The 22582-nt window shown below is 42.8% G+C and overlaps 1 protein-coding gene across 1 annotated transcript in view; it reads left to right on the top strand.

Annotated features, from left to right (window-relative positions):
• The window catches only part of KCNH1 (potassium voltage-gated channel subfamily H member 1), a 387725-nt gene that overhangs the window by 70842 nt on the left and 294301 nt on the right, over nt 1-22582 (top strand). Inside the window, exon 6 of the mRNA XM_047753552.1 lies at nt 20204-20596. Coding sequence (XP_047609508.1) covers nt 20204-20596 — 393 coding nt within the window. The remainder of the gene's footprint in view (nt 1-20203; nt 20597-22582) is intronic.

The raw sequence follows: 22582 nt of genomic DNA on the forward strand, positions 1-22582 counted from the left end.
ACTGTTTATATACTATGTGCTTACAATTTCTCACTTCGAATTCTTTTTTAAAAATTAAAATATTGCAGGTAAAGTTGAAAACTTAGTCACTACCCTAAAGTTGTGTATCTCCTTGCTATTGATGTCTTGATATTTTTATTACTTATATATTTATCTGCAAGACACATATAATATGATTGTGTGGTTTTAAAAAATACATCATACTGGGGTATTTCATGACTTGTGTTTTACACCCAACAGTGAATTTTTTTTTCTTTTTTTTTGTCTTTTTGCCATTTCTTGGGCTGCTCCCGCGGCATATGGAGGTTCCCAGGCTAGGAGTCAAATTGGAGCTGTAGCCACCAGCCTACACTAGAGCCACAGCAACACAGGATCCGAGCCGCGTCTGCAACCTACACCACAGCTCACGGCAACGCCAGATCCTTAACCCACTGAGGAAGGCCAGGGATGGACCACAACTCATGGTTACTAATGAGATGCATTTCTGCTGCGCTACAACGGGAAAACTCCCCAGTTTCCTTTTTATGTCTGAGATGTGGGCAGGGATTTCCTGTACCATCTCTCTCAGTCAGGGCAGCCCTTTGCCATCCCAGCAAGCGCATGTGGTTTCCTCCCTGTCCCCTCCTGGGTGTACCTGGTCCTCATAACCCTGCTTCTGAAATCTCCTGGGATGTTTGGTTTCAGCTCCTAGTGGCTGTTTTGGTTTTGCTTTCCTGCTGTGGTTCTGGCACCTGAGACTTTGAACTTTAGTATTTCTTTTTAAATGTTCCTTTTTATTTGTAAACAGCATCTCAATGTGCTTGGTATACGATGGCTTGCCAAAGTTACTTAGCTCCCTGTATTGCTTGAACTCAAGGTATCCTGCTCCACATTTTTTTTTGAGTGTTGACTTCATCCAACTGTTCAGAGTCGGGGAAAAGTGACAACATGCCGTGGTGTCTCCCACCCACGTGGTAGTCTATTGCTTTGCACAGAAAAGTATGGCAACAGGAGTTTCTGCCACAAGTTCCTGGGTTTTGAGCTCATTTTGCCTCTCATAAAGTGGTTTTTTTTTTTTGGCTGTGCCTGAAGCATACATAAGTTCCTGGACCATGGATGGAACTTCTCCACAGCAGTGACAATGCTGGATCCTTAACCGCTGAGGCACCGCAAAACTCATCTCATAAAACATCCTTTTAGGAGTTCCCGTCGTGGCGCAGTGGTTAACGAACCTGACTAAGAACCATGAGGGTGTGGGTTTGATCCCTGCCCTTGCTCCGTGGGTTAACGATCCGGTGTTGCCGTGAGCTGTGGTGTAGGTTGCAGACTCGGCTCGGATCCCGCGTTGCTGTGGCTCTGGCGTAGGCTGGTGGCTACAGCTCCTATTGGACTCCTAGCCTGGAAACCTCTATATGCCACAGGTGAGGCCCTAGAAAAGACAAAAAGGCCCCAAAAACCCCCAAAAAACCGTCCTTTTAAGTACTCAGAACTATCTCAATATGGAATAGGCTGTGCCTGAGTAGTAAGTTTGTCATTTTCAGAAGTGTTTGGATGTCCCCTGGATGGCACCTACACAGTGAACTTGGAAGTGTGGCTGGACCCGTGGTCTTCCTGGTGCCACCGGAAGCCAGCTTGTGCTTGGTGGCTCGTGGCACGCAGGGCCATGGGGTTTCTTCCAGTTAGCGTGCTCTTATCTGGGGGGGGCTTCTTTGCTTTTTTCTCGGAGGGCTGTTTTGTGTATGTATTTATTATATTTTAATACATTTTGTTTACTTAAGGCAGACAGGGGAGACTCAGATGTTCGGTGATGCCAGGAATCAACTCTACACATAATTTTAGTTAAAAAAAAAAAAGAAAAGAGAGGTAGTAAATGAACTGCTGAAATGAGGTTTAAGGATTTTTTTGCAGGGTTTTTTTTTTTTTTTTTTTCCCTTAGAGACAGGATGATGTAGTGGAAAGAGAAGGGGGTTCGGAGTCACAATGACCCGAATTCTGTCCAAAACTCTACTATGTTCCAGCTGTGTGACTTTATAAAAGTTACGTAGCCTCACTCATCTTTCCTCATCCTCCAAAATGAAGATACTACCTACCCTGGAAGACTGTTGTCAGGATTCGTCATGCAATCCTGATCTTATTACTCCCTGCTTGAAATGCCTTTAATGTCGTCTCGTTATCTCTTTGGATCAATTTGAAATTTATGTTGTGACTGAGAAGACCCAACTCACCTCTCCAGCCTCATCTGGAAGCTTTCCTCTGGCTCTCAGGTCAGCCTGGCAGTCCTCCCACTTGTCAGACTTCCTCTTGCCCCTGGGCGTTTGGAAATGCCCTTCCTCTGCCTGCGAGCCCTTGCTGTGTCGTTGGCTGGGCTGGTTTCTACCCATCCTTTGAGCTCCAATGTAGACATCAGACCTCCCCTGCAAGGCCTTCCCAGCTGCCCTTGCCCCACCCTCTCAGAAGCTTCCTTGCCTTGTATAATTTCCTCTTTGAGCACTCCAGCCCCTGGGAATGCTGTGGTTTAACATTTGTCTCCTCCAATAGATGAAAGGTCCATGAGGCGGGGCCTGTATCTCCCCTGTGTATGCTACATCCCTACTGTTGAGCACATACCAACACATAGTAGGTGCTTGATAAATGTTCATTAAATGAATAAAGACAGGGCGTTCCCATTGCGGCTCAGCGGGTTAAGAACCTGACAGTGTCCGTGAGAATGTGAGTTTAATCCCTGGCCTCGCTCAGTGGGTTAAGAACCCCACATTGCTGCAAGCTGTGGCAGAGGTCGCAGATGCAGCTGAGATCTAGCATTGCTGTGGCTGTGGCGTAGGCCTGCAGCTGCAGCTCCGATTCAACCCCGAGCCTGGGAACTTCCATATGCCGTCAAGTGAGGCCATTAAAAAAAAAAAAGAGTGAAGGAAGGAGGAAGCAATCACCTCATCCAGTGCCTGACACTTAGTGGGTCTGCAGTAAATATCGATTCCCTTTCATAGGTAACCACTTCCTCCGCTCTGAAAGTTCATGGATAACGGACAGCTATTTGTAGCTGATTGGATGATGATGGCAACGTTTCCATGACTCAGAAACTTGGGTTTTGAGAATGTGGCTGAAGATTTCAAAATGAAAAGTTAACAAAATACCACTTCTCAGCAAAACTGGAAGAAAACGAGATTGTTGCCCAGTGGCATTTCAGTATGGACTTATATTTGGGAAGGTGTCACGTGGGTTGGTGCTCTCCTGTGACATAAAGCATATGAGTAAATACTTTTTTTTTTGCTTTTTAGGGCCGTACCCATGGCATATGGAAGTTCCCAAGCTCAGGGTTGAATTGAAGCTGTAGCTGCTGGCCTACATCACAGCTACAGCAACAGCAGATCTGAGCTGCGTCGGTGACCTACACCATAGCTCATGGCAACGCCAGATCCCTGACCCACTGAAGGAGGCCAGGGATCCAACCCGCATCCTCATGGATACTAGTCGGATTCATTTCCGCTGCACCACAACAGGAACTCCCCTGGGTAAATTCTTTTTAATTGTTTCCCACTGCCTTTACCTCTTCCATTAAAGAACAAGTGCATCATGGAAAAAGTTCTAAAAATAGAGCCTGCCTGGTTTATGGAGAAGGGTGTTTAGGGCAGGAATTAAGCACTTGTTTAGCTCGGATGTCTGAAGCCCCAAATCAGGCTTTATTTTGTGGCTAGGGCTTCATAGTTGTCTTAACACCCAGCTCTCGCTTTCTTTTTGAACATGCTTTTTCTGTGGGAACAGAGCCCGTCTTCACTCTCTGGTCATACGCACCTATGTTGTTTCTAAACGGAGGAGGTTTTTGGAGCTGTACTTGAGGGAAAGGGACAGAGTCGCACGGATAGGTGCCGAGGGAGAGGTTGTGCCTGGCATAAGGGGAGTAAAGAACCAGGGTTTCTCTTGGCTCAGAGAGGGAGGATGTTTGAGGCAGTTGCGGTGGGTGGTGGTGATGGTGCTGTTTGCCGCATGTGATCCATCTGTGGCTTAAATGATGAATGAAGCCAGTTTGGTGGGCAAAGTGGTGAGTATCCCAGAGCCTCCCCCAAAGAGAAAGTTCTGTTTGCCTCTGGCTTCTTTCCCTGCCATCATCCATGGAGGCGTCGGCTGGTACTACCCTTGAGGTGTCTGACTCCTCTGATGCCTGTTGGCGCCCCTACTGGTCATGGTGGGTTGGTCAGGTTTTCAGGCTGGGCAGGGAGTGCGGGGGCGGGGGGGGGGGTGTCTTAGAGTTTGTGCGCAGCTCTGTCCAGTGCTGCTACCCCATTCAAGCCCACATCCTGGCATTCTGCAGCATCTCGTGGCAGGTGTTCCTGCGCTTGCAGGCTTGCTTCCTCTGGTTCTTCACACCGATGCCCAATGCCCCTCGCACAGAGCGAACTGATTATGCTCTTCCCTTACGTAACATTCTTACCTGCGCGTCAAGGGCACTTTAGTGTTTCCCCTCCTGTCTCTTATATTTCGTTGTTTCTCAGTATTGCTCTCTTTCCATCCCTCCCCAAACATGAAAATAACAGCCACGACAGAAAGCAAAAAACCCCTCTGCCTCAGCACCTGCGCTCCTCCCACCTGCGCTCTTACACCCCAGCGTCCCCCATCCCAGCTTTTGCACACCCTTCCTGCCTGAAATGCCCTGCCTGAGTTGTCTGTCTGTGGCCCATCCTTCTAGGGAGATTGGGACAGTCACCTCATATCCAAGCCTTTCCTGGTCCTAAGGCACTGCTCTCTCTCTTCCTCTGCTCATACAGTACTTTGCTCCACGCCTTGCTTACCATTTGTTGCCTTATAGTCTCATAGTTTGTTTGCACAGCTCTCTCTTGTTTAAACTCTGGGCTCTTTGGGTCCTAGTGTCCATGGTGGTTTTTTTTTTTTTTTTGGTCTTTTTGCCATTTCTTGGACCGCTCCCATGGCATATGGAGGTTCCCATGTTAGGGGTCGGATCGGAGCTGCAGCTGCTGGCCTACGCCAGAGCCACAGCCATGCGGGATCTGAGCTGCGTCTGCGACCTACACCACAGCTCACGGCAACGCCGGATCCTGAATCCACTGAACGAGGCCAGGGATCAAACCCGCAACCTCATGGTTCCTAGTCAGATTCATTAACCACTGTGCCACAACGGGAACTCCCATGGTGGTTTTTGTTAGGCGACCATAAGGGTCTATAGCACTGCTGGGGTCTGTGAAGATATTTTGTCCCCCGCCCCCCAATAAATTTATTTTATCAGTCTACCTTTCTTCCTAGGCCATTTCAGTTCTGTCATTCTTGGTTCCCAATCCTTGAGGAAGCAAGAGGCTTTAAGTAAAAAGGATGCATTACATAATCCGGAACCTTCCCGAATCTCATTCAGAATCTCCTGAACCAAATTATTTGCACAAAAATGCTAGTGTTAAGAATACCACTTAACCGCTTAAAAGAAGACTCTATAGACTTATACATGTGTACACAGACACATTTACATCCTCTTTTGACCTGGACCGTATCTTTCTGGTGTAAGTGGTATTAGCTTCATTTTGCAGGTGGGGAAACTGAGGCGTGGAGGCCTGGCCTTGCTCAGGGTGGATCGGCTGTGAGGTCAGGATGGGGGATTCCAGGCCGAGGCTCTCCCAGGACCAGCCTGCCAGAGCCGTCTGTTGACTGACTAACTGTGTTTGCCACCCCGTTTCTAATGGTCTCTCCAGCCACCTCTTTCTGTTCTGACAAGTCCTCCCTTCTCATCATCTTCCCACTTCACACGCTTTTGCACGTACACTTGTCTGTGTTCCGGGTTTTTTTAATCCATTTTTTTTTTTTGGTCTTTTTGGGCCTCACCGGCAGCATGTGGAAGTTCCTACGCTAGGGGTCAAATTGGAGCTGCAGCTGCCAGCCTACGCCACAGCCACAGCAATGCCACAGCCATAGCAAAGCCACGGCCACAGCAACGCGGGATCCAAGCCACGTCTGTGACCTCCACCACAGCTCATGGCAATACTGGATCCTTAATCCACTGAGCCAGGCCAGGGCTGGAACCCAGGGCCTCATGGATGCCAGTCGGGTTTGTTAACCACTGAGCCTCCATTTTTGTCATTGTTGTCTAGTGTGTGGTTAGTTTATCCAAATCTATTTTTGAGAGCCATGCCTACATTTGTTTAAGTTGGTTCAGGATTTTTTTTTTTTAATTTTTATAATTTTATTGAAGTATAGTTGATTTACAAAGTTATGTGAATTTCTGCTGTGCAGTGAAGTGACTCAGTTATACATATATACGCTGTTTTCCGGTTTTCGTTATAATTCATCCCAGGATTTTGAATATACTTCCCTGTGCTGCACAGAAGGACCTTGTTGTTTATCCATCCTATATGTTCTAGTTTGTTTCTGCTAATCCCAGACTCCCAGTCCTTCCCTCCCCCACCCACCCTCCCCCTTGGTTCAGGATGCTCTTACCGTGCAGTGTAAGGTGGTTGAGCCTTGTGCTGTCCAGTGTTGTGACTGCCTGTGACTGTGGAGCAACGGGGAGCTGGTTCATCTGAATTGAGAGGTGAAGTAAGTTACACTGTACTTACTGGATTAGGTCACTATGATAAAAGGGTTGTAAAATATTTCACTAATAAGTTTCTTTATTGATTGCATGTTGAAGTGATAATATGTTGGATATACTAGATTAAATTATTGGGTTGAGTATTAAAGTTAGTTTGATCTTTTTCTTTTTTTTTGTTTTTTTGTCTTTTTGCCATTTCTTGGGCCGCTCCCGTGGCATATGGAGGTTCCCAGGTTAGGGGTCAAGTCAGAGCTGTAGCTTCTGGCCTGTACCACAGCCACAGCAACGCCATATCCCAGCCGCATCTGCCACCTACACCATAGTTCACGGCAATGCCAGATACTTAACCCACTGAGGGAGACCAGGGATGGAACCTGCGTCCTTATGGATGCTAGTTGGATTCGTTTCCGCTGAGCCACAATGGGAACTCCAAAAAAATTTAGAATTACTTATGAGACCCACATCTCTGGTTTGCATTATATTTCTATTGGTTAATGACTGTGGGCTTTCAAATCAGATTTGAGTTTGAATCTCAGCTTCACCACTTAATTCGCTTTGTGGTTTTGGGTAACTCAGCCTCTTTAGGATCATTTTTCTTGTGTATAAAATGGAGGTATAAAATGGAGACCAATATTTACCTCACATTTATAAGGTAATTGTAAAGATTAAATTGTATTTTGTGCATAAAGTGCTCTTGCCAAGAACCTGCCATGAATACAGAGCAGTTAAAAGCATGGGCCTTGGAGTTACACTTGGTAAGATTTTCAACATTGGCCCCACCGCTTAAAACCTTCATGGCCTTGGGCAAGTTACTTTACTTCCCAAGGCTCAGGTTCTTCATTGTAAGATAGGAAAGACAATAGTATGTACCTCGTGGAGCTTACCAGCGCAGAGCATTAGTGAGCACTCAGTGCGTGACGGCTGATGCCATAATACTCCTGGGGAAGGGCCCCTGCTAGACACTTTCCTGATGGTAGGTTGTACCTGTGGCCTCTGGTTCTTATTTTTATTTCCTCATGACAGGACATATAATTGGAATATGGCCCTAAGTTATAGCATATCCTGTCTTGTTTGTATTTTGGTTATTTTTGTGTTTATAGAATATTCTTTTTAAAAAGTTTTTATTGAAATAGAGTTGATTTACCATGTATTAGTTTCAGCTGTATAGCAAAGTGATTCAGATATATATATATATGAATGTGTGTGTATGTGTATATTCTTTTTCAGATTCTTTTCCATTATAGGTTATTTCAAGACATTGAGTATAGTTCCCTGTGCTGTATAGTAGGTTCTTGTTGATTATCTATTTTGTATATAGTATTGGGTATATGTTAACCTCAAGATCCTAATTTATCCATTCCCCCCTTTCCCCTTTGGTAACCATAAATTTGCATTCTATGTCTATGAGTCTATTTCTGTGTTGTAAATAAGTTCATTTGTATCATTTTTTTTTTTTTAGATTCCACATTTAAATGATGTCACATGGTATTTATCTTCCTCTGTCTGACTTATCCACTTAGCATGATAAGCTCTAGGTCCATCCATGTATATTTTTGTCAAGAATTGTATTTTTATTTTGAGTCTTCCTTTCCAGCCTTTTCTTTGGCTGTCTTTGCTCAGTCATTCATTTTTGCAGGTGGTTTTGTTAAAGCACTGACTATGTGCCAGGCACTGTGCTAAGGACAGAGTATGTGGTGGCAAGAAGATGGACAAGCAGCCTGATGGGAGAGACATCTGTGAACAAGCGAATAAACAGATACATGTGTCGCTCTAATTCCTGATAAGTACCACGTGAGGAACAAACCTGGCGATACGGAAGAAGTCAATCGAGGAAAGGGGGTGGAGGAGAGTCTGTTTTAGAAGGTGGTCAGGGATGGCCTCTGTGAGGAGATGACCTTGACACTGACACCCAGATGTTGGGAAGAACCCATCCTTGGAGAGTAGAGGAGGATTTTGAGCTGCCCAAGGTGGGAAAAGAGCTTTGGTACTTTTGCAGAAAGCAGTGGGGTGGAGTGGTTGGTGTTGGAGTGAAGGGCTTGGGTGGGGTTGGGAAGATAGACAGGAGCTTGTAGGTTACAGCAAGAAGGTTGGTCTTGTTGGAAGTTCAGTGTTAACGAGCTGGAGGGTTTGATCAGGGAAGTGATGTGATCATGGTGTATGAACTTGAGCAGGGCCAGAATGGAAGTGGAGAGAGGCTGGGAAGCTGCTGCTGTGCCTCAGTGACAGAGGCAGGGCATTGGGTAGGGTTGTAGGAGTAAGTTGGAGAAGGGAGAAGGGACACTGAGTTATATGTATTTGGTAGCAGAAGCAACAGACTCCCTGGTGGGTTAGTTCTGGACGTTTTCTAGAAGGGAGACCTCAGCTGCACACCTTGTGGTACCATAGAAGGAGAGAGTGGCATTAAGAAAGCTGGAGGAGTTCCCGTCGTGGCGCAGTGGTTAACGAATCCGACTAGGAACCATGAGGTTTCGGGTTTGGTCCCTGCCCTTGCTCAGTGGGTTAAGGATCCTCTGTTGCCGTGAGCTGTGGTGTAGGTTGCAGATGCGGCTCGGATCGTGTGTTACTGTGGCTCTGGCGTAGGCCGGTGGCTACAGCTCCAATTTGACCCCTAGCCTGGGAACCTCCATATGCCGCGGGAGCGGCCCAAGAAATAGCAAAAGACAAAAAAAAAAAAAAAAAAGCTGGAGTTACCGTTGTGGCTCAGTGGTAATGAATTCAACTAGTATCTGTAAAGATACGAGTTTGATCCCTGGCCTTGCTCAGTGGGTTAAGGATCTGGCATTGCCGTGAGCTGCAGTGTGGGTTGCAGATGTGGCCTGGATCCAGCATTGCTGTGGTGTGGCTTAGGCCAGTGGGTACAGCTCTGATTCAACCCTAGCCTAGGAACTTCCATATGCCATGGGTGTGGCCCTAAAAAGACAAAAAAAAGGGGGGGCAAGGAGAGTGTTTCAAGAAGGAAGAAGTATGAAAATCTGGAAACAGCTTTTGGGAGCATGAGTTAGATGAGGATAGAAGCATCCGTTGGACTTAGTAACACTGAGATTTTTGGTGACCTTGACAATAGCAATTTGATTTGGAAAGTGGAGGCAGTCGTCAGAGTAGGGTGTATTGAAGGTAATTGCAAGGGAGGAAGTGGGATGTTGTGTTTAGATTACTTTCGAAAAGCCTGCCTATGATGAGGAACAGCAAAAGTTGCTGAGCGAGAAAGGAGTTGACTGATGTCTAAAGGTGCTGATGGACTGATCCTGTGTCCAAGGAGAGCTTAATGGGAAGAAAAGAGGGGGAGTCTTGGGGGGTATGTAAAGCATTTGAGGAGGGAGAGCAGGATGAGATTTGGAGCACATGGGAGGGGAGTTCCTGTCATGGCTCAGAAAGTTATGAACCCAACTATTATCCCTGAGGATGCAGTTTCTATCCCTGGCCTTGCTCAGTGGTTAAGGACCTGGTATTGCCATGAACTGTGGTGTAGGTCACAGATACAGTTTGGAGCCCGTATTGCTGTGGCTGTGGTGTAGGCTGGCAGCTACAACTCTGATTAGACTTCCTAGCCTGGCAACTTCCATATGCCACAGGTGTGGCCCTAGAAAGAAAAAAAAGAACAACAACAAAAAAGAACACACCAGAAGAATTGGGCTTTGGTAGCAAGAAGGTGCTTCCTCTATAGAAATAGGAAGAAGGTAGGTGGATGAGGGTAGAGGCTGATTTATACATACGTGACCATGGGAAGACTGGTTCCATGTTTTTCAGTGATTTATTAGGTAAAAACATGAGCTAAGAATGAGGTGTAGCAGAGAAGTACTTAAGAGCATTGAGTGAGATATGATCTGTGATCCACTTCAGCAAAAATCACTTTGCAGGGTGACATTCACTTGACACAGAAGGGTTTCAAGGTAAGTATTATTTGTCCCTACTTCTTTCATAATCTAGCTTGGTGTGGCTAGGGGACTAGGGTTAACTTCAAGGACACAGGCTCTGGCCAGTGTGACTGGCTTGGGACTTCAGTTGGGAATGCCTGGAGAAGGTCCGCAATGGGAGATGGTGCCTTTGATGACAGGTGTCATGTTTCCATCCTTCTGAAGTCCTATAGAGAAACAGGAACTTGTGAAGTCTGCATACAACAGAAGGAAAACATTGAATTAGGAAACTGGACTTCAGCTATGGTCCTGTTTTGTCATCTGCTGTGTGACTGTGAGCAAATCATTTACTTTCTGGGTTTATTTTCCCAATCTGCAAAATAAGTAAAAGACCAGTCTTCACATCTCATGAGGTTGCATGAGATGTGATGATGTATGTTAATGATCTGTGAAAGGCATTTCAGGCTATACAAATAGATTAGTGAAAAGACTTGGAGGCTTGGAGCTGGAGGCCCATCTTGTGCTCCCAGCTCTCTGCTTACTCACTCCTGGTGTGACTCAGGGTGAGTCACTTTGCCTCTTTGAACCTACATTTTCCCATCTGTAGAACTCCCTCACAGGATGGCTGTAAGGATTCGAAAGTCCAGTAGAGGATTTTGGAAGTAAAAGTGCTAGAAAAAAAATGTGATGTCTGATTTTTTTCTCTTCTTGGGAAAGGCGCTAACTCCATTTTCCTTCCCAAATTAATCTTGAGGAGGAGCTTTCTTTGACGCCATCAGTAATGACCTTATTCTGTGGGCAGAGCCTGGATGTTGTAGGGGGAGGGATGGGGAACATGTGAACTAAAACCTTTACACGAGGAGAAGTGGTATTTGTGTTTGGGGGACTCCTGTCTGATTGGGCATATAGGACAGACATAAGCCCACTCTTAGGAAGGACATTTTGGAAGGGCTATGAGCTCTCTGCCTTTGGAGTCTTCCATGGTACAGGACTTATCAAGTGGAAGAAACTAGAAGGTCATGGTCATGCTTATTAGCATAGAAGAGAAGTTGGGGAGAGGACTGACCTTTTGATGGTCAACAGAACCACTACACTAGGTCCCTCCCTTGGCTCCATGGCTGCTGAAGTTATTTCTCTGCAACATTTTGAAGCAACTCAGAGCATCTAACATTGGGCAGAATTGTTATGGCTAGACACAAGGTTGGCATCCCATCACTTTTTTTAAAATTTTTTTTTAAAGATTTTTATTTTTTTTATTATAGTTGATTTACCATGTTCTGTTAATTTCTGCTGTACAGAAAAGTGACTCAGTCACACACACACATATGTGTGTATACATATTTTTCTCACATTATCTTCCATCATGCTCCGTCACAAGTGACTAGATATAGTTCCCTGTACTATACAGCAGGATTTCATTGCGTATCCAGTCCAAATGCAGTAGTTTACATTTACTAACCCCAGATTCCCAGTCCATCCCACTCCCCCCCCACCCCCTTGGCAACCAAAAGTCTGTTCTCCATGTCCATGAGTTTGTTTCTTTTCTGTAGATAGGTTCATTTGTGCCATATATTAGATTCCAGATGTAAGTGATATCATGTGGTATTTGTCTTTCTCTTTCTGACTTATTTCACTTAGTATGAGAATCTCTAGTTCCATCCATGTTGCTGCCAATGGCATTATTTTGTTCTTTTTTATGGCTGAGTAGTATTCCATTGTGTATATATACCACATCTCCTTAATCCATTCATCTGCCAATGGATGTTTAGGTTACTTCCATGTCTTGGCTATTGTAAATAGTGCTGCAGTGAACATGGGGGTGCATTAATATGTAGTAAAAACACTCCCTGCAAACAAAATTCCAGGAATAGATGGCTTCACAGGCGAATTCTACCAAACATGCAAAGAAGAACTTATACCCATCCTTCTTAAACTTTTTCAAAAAGTTGAAAACAAAGGAATGCTTCCAAAGACATTCTATGAAGCCACCATCACCCTAATATCAAAGCCAGACAAAGATACTACCAAAGAAGAAAATTATAGGCTAATATCTTTGATGAATATGGACACAAAAATTCTCAACAAAATTTTAGCCAACTGAATCCAACAACATAGCAAAAAGATCATACACCATGACCAAGTGGGATTCATCTCAAGTTCACAAGGATGATTCAACATACAAAAATTAATCAAGTTCATATATCACATTAACAAAAGAAAAGTCAAAAACCACATGACAATCTCAAGAGATGCAGAAAAAGCATTTGACAAAATTCAACATCCATTTATGATAAAAATTCTTACCAAAGTGGGCATAGAGGAAACATACGTTAACATAATAAAAGCCATATATGACAAACCCACAGACAATAAAATTCTCAACAGAGAGAAGCTGAAAGCCTTCCCACTAAAATAAGACAGAGATCCCCACTTTCACCAATTTTATTCAACATGGTATTAGATGTCATAGCCACAGCAATTAGACTAACAAAGGAAATAAAAGGTATCCAGATTGGAAGAGAAGAGGTAAAATTGCCACTCTGTGGAAATGATATGATACTATATATAGAAAACCCAAAGGACTCCACACAAAAACTACTCCAACTGATCAATGACTTCAGCAGAGTAGCAGGGTACAAGATTAACATTCAGAAATCGATTACCTTTCTGTATACTAACAATGAAATATTAGAAAAGCAATATAAAATATAATTTCTTTTAAAATTGCACCCAAGAAATTAAATACCTAGGAATAAACCTGACTAAGGAGGTGAAAGACTTATATGCTGAGAACTATAAAACATTAATCAAGGAAATTAAAGAGGATTCAAAGAAATGGAGAGATATGCCATGCTTCTGGGTTGGAAGAATTAATATTGTTAAAATGGCCATACTACCCAAAGCAATCTATAAATTCAATGTAATCCCTATCAAATTATCCTTGATATTTTTCACAGAACTAGAACAAACCATCCAAAAATTTATATGGAACCAACAAAGACTTAGAATTGCCAAAGCAATCCAGAGGAACAAAAAACAAGCAGGTTTTTTTTTTTTTTTTTTTTTTTAAAGCAGGAGGCATAATTCTTACAGATTTCAGACAATATTACAAAGCTACAGTAATCAAGACAGTATGGTACTGATACCAAAACAGACATATGGACCAGTGGAACAGAATAGAGAACCCAGAAATAAATCCAGACATCTATGGTCAATTAATCCTTGACAAAGCAGGCAAGAATATAAAATGGGAAAAAGATAGTCTCTACAGCAAGTGGTGCTGGGAAAACTGGACAGCTGCATGTAAATCAATGAAACTAGAACACACACTCACACCATGCACAAAAAGAAACTTAAAATGGCTTAAAGACCTAAATGTAAGACAAGGCACCAACAAACTCCTAGAAGAGAACATAGGCAAAACATTCTCTGACATCAAATGTAGAAATTTTTCTCAGGTCAGTTCCCAAGGCAATAGAAATAAAAACAAAAATAAACCTATGGGACCTAATCAAACTTATAAGCTTTTGCACAACAGAGGAAACCATAATAAAAAACAAAAAGACAACCTATGAAATGGGAGAAAATAGTTTCAAATGATGCAACTGACAAGAGCTTAATCTCTAAAATATGCAAACAACTTACATAACTCAACAGCAAAAAACCCAACAACCCAAATGAAAAATGGGCAGAAGACCTAAATAGACATTCCTCCAAAGAAGATATACTGATGGCCAATAGGCACATGAAAAAATGCTCAACGTTGCTAATTATTAGAGAAATGCAAATCAAAACTGCAGTGAGTTACCTCCTCACACTGGTCAGAATGGATATCATTAATAAGTCAACAAATAATGCTGGAGAGGGTGTGCAGAAAAGGGTACCCTCCTTCACTGTTGGTGGGAATTTAAATTGGTACAACCACTGTGGAAAACAGTATGGAAGTACCTAAGGAAACTAAATATAAAACTACCATATGATCCAGCAATCCCACTCCTGGGCATATATCTGGACAAAAATTTCATTGAAAAAGATACATGCACCCCATCACTTTTGACTCTGCACACAGAGAATTCTCCCTTTGGAGGACATGAACCCCTTTCCAGATGAGAATATTCTGAATGATCCTGAGATGCTCTTTCTCCAGAGGGTGGCGGCTGTGGAGCTCATCAGAACTATGCTGTTGCCTGTTGTCTTGACCTGAATCCATTCCCATATACACTCCTCAAGAGGAAGGTGGGTTTGTCTCATTGGAATCTTTCAGTTAAACATGAACAACTAGTCCTTTGTCATTGCACTCTGAGAATACAATTGGTGTCAGATAGCTCACCAGATGCAAAGTACTCTTTTGGTCTGAGAAGTTTTCTTAAGAGTCTTGATTTTTTTCTCATGAGGAACTCTTTGGAATTTCCATCTTATGTCTGTATAATTGTTAAAAAGTTCACATCAGAGTGAAGTACATAGGATCTCAAGTCTGGCTAGAAGACCTTGGCCTGAGGGGACTAGGTCATAGTCTTTTTAACATAAAAATTTGGAAAGAAAATTTGCCACATTTCTCCTGATCACATGTCCTAGCCTCTAAGTCCACTTGCAGAATTCATGTGTCCTGTGATTTCAGTGTGAAAAACTGCATGCCAAAGATGGGAAGAGGAAACCGAATACAGGTCCTGGCATCCCTCCCAGTCTGGTCTAGTGCCTTTGTCTATACTCTCTGAACACATGTTGTTGGGATAGCAGCAGAGGGGGAGTCTTTGGTCAACCTGGCATTGTCGGGAGGTATGAAGACACTTAACTCAAGCCTCACTCATGCAGAGCCTTATAATGAATGTCCTGGAAGCATCAGAATGGGAAATCCTCTTGGAAATGAAGGATTTTACCAAACTGTCATAGGAACAGCCATTTTTCTCCGAAAGGGCATTTCCTTCATGGAGCTCCAGGTGACTTTGGTGTGCAGTCAGCAGGCGGCTGCTTACCTGTGGATTCTTTTGTGTTCTTGCTGAGTAGTCTTATCACCCACGTTGTATTTTGCAAACATACAGTAACTCCCTAAATAACTCACCTCCCTTTCTCCTGCCTTTCTCTTAGATGAATGCCAGGGACTCTTTCCTTACAATGTTTATAACTAATCTGTAGTCAGTTGATTTTAAAAAATTAAACTTCTTAGAGTTCCCATTTTGGCTCAGCGGGTTAAGAACCTGACTAGTATCCATGAGGATGTATATTTGATCTCTGTCCTTGCTCAGTGGATTAAGGATCTGTCATCACCTTGAGCTGTGGTGTAGATGGCAGACTTGGCTTGGATTTGGCATTGCTGTGGCGTAGGCGTAGGCGTAGGCCCTAGCTGCAGCTCCAATTGGACTCCTAGCCTGGGAACTTCCTTATGCTGCAAGTGCAACCCTAAAAATAAAAACAAGACAAAATAAAATAAAATAAAAGGTTTCTTATTTTGCGATCACTGTAGAGTCATGTGCTATTTTAAGAAATAATACAAAGAGATCCCATGTGTCTTGACTCAGTTTCCTCTGATGCTAACTTTTTGCAAAATGGTAGTATAATATCACAACTGGGAGACTGAATGAATGAGTGCAGTCAAGATACAGAACACTTCCGGGTCCCGAGAATACCTCATGTTGCCTTTTTATGACGACACCCTTCTTTCCCTCACCCCCTCCTCAAACCCTTGGCAACCACTGATTTGTTCTCTTATTTCTATAATTTTGTCATTTTAAGGATGTTATATAAATGAAATCAGGTAGTGTATTGTCTTTGGGGATTGGTTTTATAAATCTGTGGAGATTCATTCAGGCCATTATATCTGTTAGTAGTTCGCACCTTTTTATTTCTGAGTAGTATTCAGTATGGATGTACCACAGTTTGTTTAATCATTCATATGTTGAAGGATATCCAGGCCAATTCTGATTTTTGTATTACAAATAAACTTGCTATGAGTACTCATATACGGAGTTTTCCATGGATATATGTTCTCATTTGTTTCTGGGAAAAATGCCCAGGAGTATAACTGCTGTTGCATATCTAGTTATTTAAAAAACTGCCAAATTCTTTTCTGAAGCGAGTGTGTCATTTTATTTATTTATTTATTTATTTATTTATTTATTTATTTATTTATCTTTTTAGGGCCACACCCATGGCCTATAGAAGTTCCCAAGCTAGGGATCAAATTGGAGCTGTAGCCGCTGGCCTACACCACAGCCACAGCAGCACCAGATCAGAGCTTCGTCTGTGACCTACACCACAGCTCATGGCAACACCAGATCCTTAACCCACTGAGCAAGGCCAGGGATTGAACCTTCGTCCTCATGGTTGCTAGTCAGATTCGTTTCTGCTGAGCCATGCTGGGAACTCCGAGTGTGTCATTTTAAATTTCCATTAGCAATTTGAGAAATCTGGTTAATCTGCAGTCTCACCGGCATTTGATATTGTCACTATTTTTTATTTTAGCTATTTTCATAGTTGCATATTGATATCTCATTGCATTTCCCTGATGGCTAATGATGTGAAACATATTTTCATGTACTTATTGGCCATTCGTATATCCTCTTGGGTAGAATGTCCATTTATATCTTTTCTTTTTTTCTGATTGGATTGTTTGGTTTTGTATTGTTGAGTTTTGAGATTATATGTTGTATGTTATATATTCTATATCCTATTTATTTTTTGGAAATGTGGTTTGCAATATTTTCTCCAAGTCATAGCTTGTCTTTCCATCCTCCTAGTAGAGTCTTTTTCAGAGCAATAGTTTTAAATTTTTGTAGTATCCAATTTATCATTTTTTTTTTCTTTTGTGGATTGTGCTTTGGATGCAAGTCTAAGAACACTTTGCCTAGTCCTAGATTTTCTTCTTCCTTTTTTTTTTTTTTTTTTGTCTTTTGTCTCCTTAGGGCTGCACCCACGGCATATGGAGTTTCCCAGGGTAGGGGTCTAATTGGAGCTGTTGCTGCTGGCCTATGCCAGAGCCACAGCAACGCCAGACCTGAGCCGTGTCTGCAACCTACACCACAGCTCACAGCAATGCTGGATCCTTAACCCACTGAGCAAGGCCAGGATAGAACCTGCAACCTCATGGTTCCTAGTCAGATCCATTTCCACTGCACCAAGACGGGAACTGCAATATCACACTGTCTTAATTACTGTGCTACATGCCAAGTCTTGAAATTGGCTAGACTGATTCTTCCCACTTGATTCTTCTTATTCAAAATTGTTTGAGCTATTCCTTCTCCTCTGCCTTTCCATATACATTTTAGCATAATCTTGTACTCATCTATATGGCCTCTTGCTGGCATTTTGATAGGAATTATGCTAAACCTGTTATCAGTTTGGAGAGAATGGAAATCTTTAGCATATTGAGTCTTGTAATTTACCAACACAGTGCGTGTCTTCATTTATTTATATCTGATCTCTTTTCATTCATTCAATGAATATTTATTTATTTGTATTTATTTATTTATTTATTTATTTACACCCCCCCACCCCACCCCACCCCCGCTGTACAGCATGGGGATCAAGTTATTCTTACACGTATACATTTTTTCCCCCACCCTTTGTTCTGTTGCAGTATGAGTATCTAGACATAGTTCTCAATGCTACTCAGCAGGATCTCCTTGTAAATCTATTCTAAGTTGTGTCTGATAAGCCCAAGCTCCCGATCCCTCCCACTCCCTCCCCCTCCCATCAGGCAGCCACAAGTCTTTTCTCCAAGCCTACGATTTTCTTTTCTGTGGAAAGGTTCATTTGTGCTGGATATTAGATTCCAGTTATAAGTGATATCATATGGTATTTGTCTTTGTCTTTCTGGCTCATTTCACTCAGTGTGAGATTCTCTAGCTCCATCCATGTTGCTGCAAATGGCATTATGTCATTCTTTCTTATGGCTGAGTAGTATATACCACATTGTGTATATATACCACCTCTTCCGAATCCAATCATCTGTCGATGGACATTTGGGTTGTTTCCATGTCCTGGCTATTGTGAATAGTGCTGCAATGAACATGCGGGTGCATGTGTCTCTTTTAAGTAGAGTTTTGTCCGGATAGATGCCCAAGAGTGGGATTGCGGGGTCATGTGGAAGTTCTATGTATAGATTTCTAAGGTATCTCCAAACTGTTCTCCGTAGTGGCTGTACCAGTTTCCATTCCCACCAACAGTGCAGGAGGGTTCCCTTTTCTCCACAGCCCCTGCAGCACTTGTTATTTGTGGATTTATTAATGATGGCCATTCTGACTGGTGTGAGGTGATATCTCATGGTAGTTTTGATTTGCATTTCTCTTATAATCAGCGATGTCGAGCATTTTTTCATGTGTTTGCTGGCCATCTGTTATATCTGATCTCTTTTATCAGCATTTTTTTTTTTTTGGTTTTGACATATAAGGTCTGTGCATGTTTTATTGTACCTATACTTAAGCAGTTTTTTTTTTTGTGTCTATAAATGGTATTTGTATAATTTTGGTGTTCATTTCTAGAACACAGTGATTTTTAATATATTTATCTCGTGTGACCCTGTTGAACTCACTTATCTGTTCCAGGAGTTTGTGTATAGATTCCTTGGAATGTTTTATGGACACCATTATATCATTTGCAAATAGGGATATTTTTATTTCTTTCTTTCTGATCTGGATGCCTTTTATTTCTTTTCTTTTCTGTCTCATTGGTGTGGCAGTGCTATATTGAATAAGAGTGTGAAAGCTGATGTCTTGCCTTGTACTTGATCATGGCAGGAAAGCTTTCAGTCTTTCACCATTAAATGTGTTATTAGCTGTAGCATTTTTTTTTTAGTACATGCTCTTTGTCAAGTTGAAGATGTTCCTTTCTATCCTGATTTTTTATGAGTTTTTGTCATGAAGAGATGCTGAATTTTTTCAAATGCTTTTTCTGATCAGTTGATATGATTGTGTGGTTTTTCTTCATTAGCCTGTTAGGATGATGAATTACATTGATTCATTTTCGAATATTGAATTAGCTTTCTACCTTTGGGATATAGCCCACTTAATCATTCTTTTTATGTGTGCTGAATTCTATTGGCTATGATTTGTTAAGGATTTTTGCACCTGTACTTATGAGAGATATTGGTCTGTAGTTGTCTTTTTTATGCTGTCTGTCTGGTTTTGGAATCAGGGTAATACTAGCTTCACGAAATGAACTGAGAAGTATTCCCTCTACATTTATTTGCTGGAAGAGGTTGTGCAGCATTGCTGTTAATTCTTTGTTAAATTTTTGTACTGTTATCCCTTAAAACTATCTAGGCCTGGAGACTTCTTTGGGGAGTTTTAAAATTATGAACTCAATTTTCTTATAATTTACAGGGCTGTGAACTGTGGTGGTTTGTATTTTCTAGGACCGTTTCATCTAAGTAGTCCAATTTGTATATGTAAAGTTGTCTACTCGACTGAGCTGCCTGAGAGCAGGAATCACACTCTGGCCTTTATCACTATATGCCCAGGGTCTAGAACAATTCCTGGCCCAGAGCAATCCATATTTGTTGAGTAAAGATGCTTATTCTCTAGTGCCTCAGTGTCTCCCTTGCCGCATAGAATAATAGTTGGCTAATTAGACAAGGCTCTATTTAGAATTAAGGGAGATAATTCATGTCCATGAAGTACTTTGTACAATGATTGGCTCTCAGTAGGCCAAATAATAGTTTGTTATTGTTTTATTATGATTGTTTGTTTTACAGTATTCACTTCCATTCTGTGCTCCTCTGGTACCTGATCTGACCCCTAATGATCTGTCTGGCGTGTTATGAGTATCTGTCAGTGACAGAGGCTGACTGGTTAGAGACTTACAATGAGGTCCTAACTCAGTTTTCTCTTGGCCGTGTTTTCCTCTACAGGTTCTGCAGCTGGGCTCGGACATTCTTCCCCAATACAAGCAGGAGGCACCCAAGACTCCCCCTCACATCATCTTACATTACTGTGTCTTTAAGACCACGTGGGATTGGATCATCTTGATCTTAACCTTCTACACCGCCATCTTGGTCCCTTACAACGTCTCCTTTAAAACCAGGCAGAACAACGTGGCCTGGCTGGTTGTGGATAGCATCGTGGACGTCATCTTTTTGGTGGACATTGTGCTGAATTTTCACACTACCTTTGTTGGACCAGCTGGGGAGGTGATTTCCGACCCCAAACTCATCCGCATGAACTACCTGAAGACGTGGTTTGTGATTGACCTTCTGTCCTGTTTGCCATATGATGTCATCAACGCTTTTGAGAACGTGGATGAGGTTAGTGCCTTTATGGGTGATCCAGGGAAGATTGGTTTTGCTGATCAGATTCCACCGCCCCTGGAGGGGCGAGAGAGTCAGGTACATCCCTCAAATCTCAGACCTGTTGTCATGTCTTTAATTGTGGGTGGTCAACAGAAGAGTAATGAAGCGGGTGGGAACTAGCATGACCCATGTCCGGAACAGAGGGAGCATGATGCTTGATCCGTATCCTCGCCTGCTGTTCTTGTTGTCCTTGGGAGGTTTGGAGGCCCTGCATGTCAGTGGATGGTAATGCAGGAGACCAGAGGCTTCCCTCTTATTCCACGTGGAGGGCAAGCCGCTGGCTCGAGTGGGTGGTGGGCTGCAGGAGAAGGCATGCATTGCCACCGCCTTGGTAAAGCTTTCACTTCGTATGCACCTGCAGAATGCCTACCTATTGATTAGTCTAATTATGGAGAGTTTTCTATTATCTGCTGCTAACCTTTGGCTGTTTCAAGCTAACTAACTCTTAGCAACAGGGATGCTGTTTTCCCCCAAGTTTGCTTGCCTTTTTTTCCCTTTTTTGGGGGTGGTGGTGGTAAATGTTGGGAAAGAATGAGTTGTTTCTTTGCTAACCAGTGGCATTTAGTTGTCCATGCTCTCCTCTTGCCTAAATTTGCTGAGGCAGTCAAGCTGTGGTTAAGTCTGGCTCTTGTGGTTAAGAGGAATAGTGTTGTTACTGGGTTGCGCTGCTTTGGATTGTTAGTCCTATGGGCCAAGGAAGGACTTAGAAGGAGATAAATGCTCCGTAAATGTGCCGGAATCAGGACAGGCTTAAACAGTCAGTGAATGGGTGCCTGGGACACGTTGCAGCAGGAAGGGGCCGCTAGGCTGGTTGAAGTGATTTTCTCCTTTGGAAAAGCAAGGTTGTCACCTCATGGCCAAGGAAAGTGTCAGGTTCTTATCTAGTTCAAGCGTTCTATGAGAATTGCTCTTCCTTCTTCCTACTCCTCAGTGGACACTTTCAATGGATGATGATAAGACTGTTTGTTGGTATATCTTCAGCCTGAGATAGCAGACAGCCTTGGATTACAGAGGGTCCCAGAGGACTCAACCTGGCTGGGCTCCTAACTGGGTGGACCATCCAGGAAGCCAGGGGGAGGCTGAGTTGAGGGCAGACACATTTCAGGGCTAAAGGTCTGTTGGGACTCAGCCTTGAAGTAGTTGGAAGAAACAGCCAGCTCCCTGCCAGGATAACAAGACCTACCAGTGACTCATTTTGCCGGTGGCCTAATGATGCCTCTCTGCCTTCAGATCACTCACTACCAGCAGTAGGTGAGGACTCCAGCCCCTTCCTGTGTGAGAACCCAGCTACCTACTGCTTCTCTCTCCACCGAAGAGGAGCTGATGTTCAGATGCTCCAGACTAGAACAACCCCTGCTTTTATCTGTGTGGTGTGTTTTAATAGACTTTAAAATCCCAGAATAATTCTCGGCGTGACTTGTGTGGATTTTGTAGAGGGATTAAATGAGTCAAGACTGATCATTTAGCAGAACAAAATCATCCCTAAAGTGAGTGTTGGGATTCTTAAATGTGAATTTTAGTACATGTTGGCCATGATATTTTTTTCTGTGAGTACATTTCTAGAATATTTTATGTTGGTGAGAGAAATGTGATCGTTTTGGCTTAGATAATTCAACCGATTATTTCAGCCTAAAAGAGCTTCTTATACACATATGGGAAATGAAATTTAACTTAAAAAAAAAAAACTGGTTGAGTTTTAAAAATAAACCATCTGCTATTTCTAGCAATGGCATTGAAATTTTGCAGATAAATGGAACAGTTCTTCAGCTTCCATAATTTCTTATTAAACATTGGCAGAGCTATGCACACACACGTAAATGTGTCAAGATTGCTTGGTAGGTGAGTGGAGAGCTTCTCCCCAGGCCCTGTTGGACTGGAACTCCTTTGCCATTAACTGCGAGGTTTCTGAATTCCAGATTCTTGAAATAGATTGTAGATAGG

Source organism: Phacochoerus africanus, chromosome 11, assembly GCF_016906955.1.
Source record: "Phacochoerus africanus isolate WHEZ1 chromosome 11, ROS_Pafr_v1, whole genome shotgun sequence".
Taxonomy (NCBI): domain Eukaryota; kingdom Metazoa; phylum Chordata; class Mammalia; order Artiodactyla; family Suidae; genus Phacochoerus; species Phacochoerus africanus.